At 37.3% G+C, this 6,364-nt stretch overlaps 1 protein-coding gene across 1 annotated transcript in view; it reads left to right on the top strand.

Moving 5' to 3' along the window:
- Nucleotides 1–1,745: 1,745 nt before the first annotated feature.
- si:ch73-60h1.1 (calcium/calmodulin-dependent protein kinase type IV) overlaps nucleotides 1,746–6,364 on the top strand; it is a 74,952-nt gene continuing 70,333 nt past the window's right edge. Inside the window, exons 1-2 of the mRNA XM_067431701.1 lie at nucleotides 1,746–2,603; nucleotides 4,210–4,288. Coding sequence (XP_067287802.1) covers nucleotides 2,497–2,603; nucleotides 4,210–4,288 — 186 coding nt within the window. The 5' untranslated portion in view covers nucleotides 1,746–2,496. The remainder of the gene's footprint in view (nucleotides 2,604–4,209; nucleotides 4,289–6,364) is intronic.

The raw sequence follows: 6,364 nt of genomic DNA, 5'->3' as shown, positions 1-6,364 counted from the left end.
CTTCAACAGGTCAGGTCTGCCCCAAAAACTTTTCCAATTGTCTATGAACCCTATGTTATTTTGCAGACACCACTTAGACAACCAGCCATTGAGTGATGATAATCTGCTAACTATTTCATCACTCCTTTTCGCGGGGAGAGGTCCAGAGAAATATACGGCTTTTGACATCGTACTTGCGAGATTACACACCTCTTTAATGTTAATTTTGGTGATCTCCGACTGGCGAAGTCGAACATCATTAGTGCCAACGTGAATAATAATCTTAGAGAATTTACGATTAGCTTTAGCCAGCACTTTTAAATTTGCTTTGATGTCAGGCGCTCTGGCTCCCGGTAAACATGTGACTATGGTGGCTGGTGTCTCTATTTTCACATTCCGTGTAATAGAATCGCCAATAACTAGGGCACTTTCAACAGGATCCTCAGTGGGTGCGTCACTGAGTGGGGAGAACCTGTTTGATGTTCTAATCGGAACGGAAGAGCGGTTTTTTGATCCGCGACTATGCTTTCTCATCGTCACCCAGCCCTGCTGCGCGGGCTCAGCCGGAACCAAACAATGAGTGTTCACTAAGCTAGTCGCATCCAAAGCAGTATCTAAAGCTGTTACATTCTCACTACTCTCACATAAAGCTTGGATGCGTGTCTCTAAATCTGAAATCTTCTCCGTCAGCCTGATTAATTCCTTACATTTATCACATGTGAAGCCCTGTTCGCCAACGGAGATAGATATGCTAAACATGTAGCATGCAGTGCAAGTGACAATGACAGGAGAAGAAGACATGGCTTACCGTATTTGTTGATGAATCCAAAACTTACCACAGTTGTCTGATGGAGTCTTTTTAATAATCCAACTCACCACAGTTGTCTATAGAACTCAGAAAACAGGAGACCTGGATGCTGGGATGGAAAGCTACCAGGCTAGCGAAAAGCTAACGTGTGGTAGTGATTTAGATTAAAAGCTAGTAATGTCAAATTTAAATTGATAGGCTATATTAAACACTATATGGTGATGAGTAAGTTATATTTAGCAGTGTAAATTACAAAGAAAATATATCAAATAGAGATTCAAACACAGCTATACAGAGCTACAAACACTGTGGTGGCAGCAGCAGCAGGCAGACAGACAGGAGCAATCGATCAGGAACAATCAATCAGCCAGGAGCAATCCTCAATCAGCCGCAATCCTCAATCAGCTAGTCGATGAGAGGCAAGCTCTATAAAGTTAATTGGTTCAGTGATTGCAGTAGCTACATCTACTTATTTATTTACTTATTTTATTGTATTGGGCAAAAACAAATTAATAATAATAATAATAATAATAATAATAATAATAATAATAATAATAATAATAATAATGATGATGATAATAATAATAAAACCTCAACAACCCTTAACACTACTAATTCCAATTCCAATTGGTTCAGTGTTTATGGTTCATTTTAAAGAATAGACTCAAAAGACTCATTCGTTCAGAAATGATAAAACATTGGTCGCACTATATTTAGCATATTCACACTTATGCTATTTACGGCTGTTCGGGAATCAGATTAAAATAGTCCACTATAGATTCAATAGCGGTGTGGCGTAGTTGATTAATGCAGGAAAAACTGTGGTTGTAACGTTAGCTAATACGGTCGACAACCGTGCATAAGAATACATTTCTAATAATAACAGAAGCACATTCGTTATTTTGATTGAATATTCCGCTTCCCATGCAGCCTACAGTGAAAGCCAGGGATTGGGAGAGAGACTGAGAGGGCGTGTGTATGTGACTATTATGTGTGTGTGGTTTAGCGTGTGACAGACGACCCCCTCCCTTTCTCCACCCCTTACAGCACAAACAGCAGTGCGATATTTACATTAGTAGCGACATTTACTTCATCTTCACCTTGCTAATTCATAAGATCCATCAGCTTTTTGAGAAGCATCTTAAAAACAAGACGCTGATCTGTTGTTTTTCGTTCTGGCGAGGACCAAAGCAAGGAATCGTTCATCATCCTGTCGCTTGTGACATCGGGAATCGCAGGATTATTATGTTTTGTTTTTGTTTTTTTTGTTTTTTATGTTGTGTGTCGTGGGAGATTTACGGATGGATCTGTAGGCCCTTTGGAAACTGAAGACTTTGAAAATAGCCCTTGCATTGTTTTGATCAAGATTATTTAAAAAAAAAAAAATCATAATATATGAGATATATCTGCTTGTTAACGTAGGATACAGATATACTAGATCAAAAATAGACTGATTTGTAGATCAACTCCAGCCCGCATTGATGCTTCAATGTCTGTCTGACTTTTAATACGCGCAATCAGACGGAAATGGAAACCTGAACATTTTAATTCATAGATTACTTGGAACAGCAGATTTATAAACTAGCAACCGCATCTTAACTTGAGCTGACACCCTGATGTGAAAGTGATCGAGGTTTCCTGGGCTTCCCTCATCTAAGGGATTAGTTGTATTCATTATAACAGAAGAACTAGTCTTCGGAGAGTCCATCATGCCTACCTCTAGGTCCGGCGCGTGCACGGTGGAATACTGGGTCGATGGATCGCGCCGAGATGCGACAGTGGAGGATTTCTATAACATGGGCCAAGAATTAGGCAGGTAAGTAGCCTACATTACTGCATCCAATTTACATTGATTTTGATATTATATTGTAAATACACAGGCCTATGCGTTCACAATATATGATTTTACTTACTTGTCGACCTATATAGAGATTGTTATGATACAATAACTTAACCGATATGCAGAACCAATATTCAAACATTTTTTTCCAAAAATAAGTAATCATCAGACTGCAACAATACAATAAAAAAACACAACATATATAAGTATTATTGATTAGATTATCGATAATTGATTTGAGCGATCTCTGTGTGTGTGTGTGTGTGTGTGTGTGTGTGTGTGTGTGTGTGTGTGTGTGTGTTTGTGTGTAATTAGAACATGCTTAAATAAAACAGTAACTTCTGAATAAAAAAATCTAAATAAAGAACGAATTATAATAAATAGCAGCTATAATAAATAAAGATACCTTATTTAAAATGGATACAAATCAATAAGTCAAACCGATTATTGGTCTTTTGATATACTTAATATTTACTTTGTGGAGATGGTATAATAGTGTTCTGCAGTTGGTTATATTTACATGAAATAGGTAAGTGTTAACATTTGTGTTGCCCTAGGCTATATGTGAGCAGGTTAATGTTTTGTGTTGTAATCAATGTTATTTTGTACTGCTAGTTGCTGTGATAGGCAGTTTATAAACTAATTGAGCTAAAATTATATGTAGTAAACCAATTATAATGCACGTTTAGTTGACCCAATCTTTGCAAACGTCACCAAGTGTTTTAAAATAGTATTATTACCTCCCATTATGTGGGATGAAAAATAATGCCCTAAATACAAAATACAAAATACTGAAGTCCGTCATAGTTATGTGGCCTGGCATGAAATTCAGCACAAAGAAGGACTTCTACGGGGCTTGTTTTCAAAGAAATGTTTTAATGTCTGCATATTCCTGCACATTGTATAACCGTGAGTAGTTCGATCTATCACTGATTATGCTGATTACTTTTTCAGAAACTCAAGTATTGAAGTTTTGGATAACAAGGCAACAAATTGAAAAAGATTGCCTTCTCTTTGAGGGCTTGTCTCATTGAATCTTTCAATGACCATGAAAAGCAAAGCGTCTTAGAGACAACATAATAACCATATATGGTTATATAACACAAACATATTGTATAACATAACACAGCCACATAAAGTAACTTGGAAGGAAGGTAATTTTTGTTATACATGACATATGTTCAGACTATATATCCGGCTGAATCCAATCTGTGTATATGTGAGCATTTTAAGAGGCTTGTCTGAAGTGTTATTAAATGTGTATTCCTTTCTTTAAGATTTCATGTCATGGAGACTAATTGTTTATACTCAGTTGTCATGGAAATGCACTGACATAATAGTGGTTAGTGATGGAGGATTAGAATGTAGGTAGGAACCTCCATGTTTAGCTAAATGGTGAAGGTCACAGTCGTGAAATGCCAATATTTTTCTTTTATCAAACTTGTTGGCTGTATTAGCATATCTGTCACTTTTTGATAGGTGTTTGCATATTCTAATTTCTATAATGCACATTTATCATATTTAAGATCCTTATTTAATTATGAGTATATGTTATATTACATTTGCTTGTGTTAACCACCAGGGGTGCCACATCTGTTGTGTTTCGCTGTGAAGAAAAGCAGACTGAAAAACCTTATGCGGTCAAGGTCTTGAAGAAAACTGTAAGTTAATTGGTGATTTTATATATTCCTGAATAACCCTGTGTGTGTGTGTGTGTGTGTGTGTGTGTGTGTGTGTGTGTGTGTGTGTGTGTGTGTGTGTGTGTGTGTGTGTGTGTGTGTGTGTGTGTGTGTGTGTGTGTGTGTGTGTGTGTGTGTGTGTTAGAGGTTAAGAATAAGTTTAGCATAGATATATTTTATGGGGTTAGAATTGTTGCATTATTCCAAACAAATAGATTGTTATCCACAAATAAATGTAAAGAGATTCACAAAAATGATATAAATTTACAAATAAATAAAATGAGCTCCACAAATATATGCAGGAGTTTCACAAAAATCAATTAGATTCACAAATAAATACAATGACATTTGTGGAAAAAAATAATAATCCACACTTATGTTTTTATGTCACAAACACAACTCTGCCTTGCATTCATTTGTGAATCGCTCCCTGTGCATTTGTTGATGGCTTCCTCTGATTTGGTGGATCTCTTCTTGCACATTTGTAAATTGCAGCACAGTCCGTGGATTTTTAAACATTTCTAGCATCTACACTCGCACAAATCCACAAATAGGTAGACTCCACCCACCATCTACTTAAGCCAATCAGATAACACCCATATTGTGCTGACCAATCATAGCAAGTTCTCGGTCCAACCAATCACGTTTAAAAACGAGACATATCCAGCTGCAGCCCTGCAGCACACCAGTTTCAGAACACCAGTTTCAGAACCCCATCCACAGAACTGGAAGTGAGCGGCGCTACCCATACACGTTGTTTTCATATGTATTTTAATCGGATCGATGTGTACAATATTTGACAACATTTCTTTTAAATAAAGTTACTTTTCGATTCATATCCTTGAACAAGAGAAACATGCATTTAAAGGGATACTTCTCTGCTTTTTCATATTACACTATGTTTTTCCCTTAACTAAACTGAGTTGATACCTCTCTCGTCTCAGTGTGCGCACTTAATCGTTCTGACGCGCGGTGATGATCTGAAAGCATTTAGCTTAGCCCACTAAGCCCAGTTCATTCACTATGGTACCAAACAGAGATCAAGTTAGAAGCGACCAAACACCTCCACGGTTTCCCTATTTGAATACAGTTACACGAATAGTATAAAAATCGCCTGAAAAATCCTTCCTCACATCTTCCCCTCACCCTCTCATTTCTGTCAATAGGGGGGAGGGGGAGATGTGAGGGCATATGTTTCAGCCGGGACTTTTTACTGCGCTGAATCGAAGTACTCTCAGAAGTGCTATTCCGCCATACATTATAGTTCTCCTTTTTAATCCGCTTAGAAAAGCATCACGTTTTAATTTATGTCTTTATACTTGATCGTTCAACTATTTGTGTAACTGTATTTAAATAGGGAAAACGCTGAGGTGTTTGGTCGCTTCTAACTGGATCTCTGTTTTGTACCATAGTGAATGCAAAATTGCCCAGCTTTACAGCAGAAAAAAACATGTTTACAGCCTGGTACAAATTGTGTTTTTTGCCTAAACTGCTAATTGTGACCTTCATGACAACTCTGAGGGGGGTGAATTTTTTTTATAACTCGTTTACGTTATATAAAGCCTTAAAGTTCTGCATAATTAAGGGCGTGGTTGGTAAGTTAATAGGCTGGTAAGTTAATAGGCTGCCCACAGGTTTCCTTGACAAATATTTATGAGAGGCAGGTTATGAGGAAAGCAGATGCCATATTGGGCTGTGTAAATCACCCCCTTCATTGTTCTTTTGAGGTCCTCCCTTTAGTCCCTCGTTTTAAATCCAATAGGACAAAGTACTCTTTTATACCAAGTGCAATTCGGTTGCTAAACTTGCATAATTCTTGATCTACATGAGTATTAGTGTAACAGTGTTTTTAATTAATAGTTTGTATTGTTATTTGTATGTTTATGTGGTGTTTCCCTGTTGTGCTACCTGTGTGTTTACCTGGCTGTAAGACAAGTTTCCCTTAGGGTACAATAAACTGAAACTGAACTGGACAGTTGGATAGCCATTTATCTGCCATCTATAGTCATTGCGTCACCTAAGCTCCGTCCACATCCTGCCTTTTTGCCCATTTTCTGT

The sequence above is a fragment of the Pseudorasbora parva genome, chromosome 22, assembly GCF_024679245.1.
Source record: "Pseudorasbora parva isolate DD20220531a chromosome 22, ASM2467924v1, whole genome shotgun sequence".
In the NCBI taxonomy this organism is placed as follows: Eukaryota; Metazoa; Chordata; class Actinopteri; order Cypriniformes; family Gobionidae; genus Pseudorasbora; species Pseudorasbora parva.
This window is presented reverse-complemented; position numbering and strand designations above follow the sequence as displayed.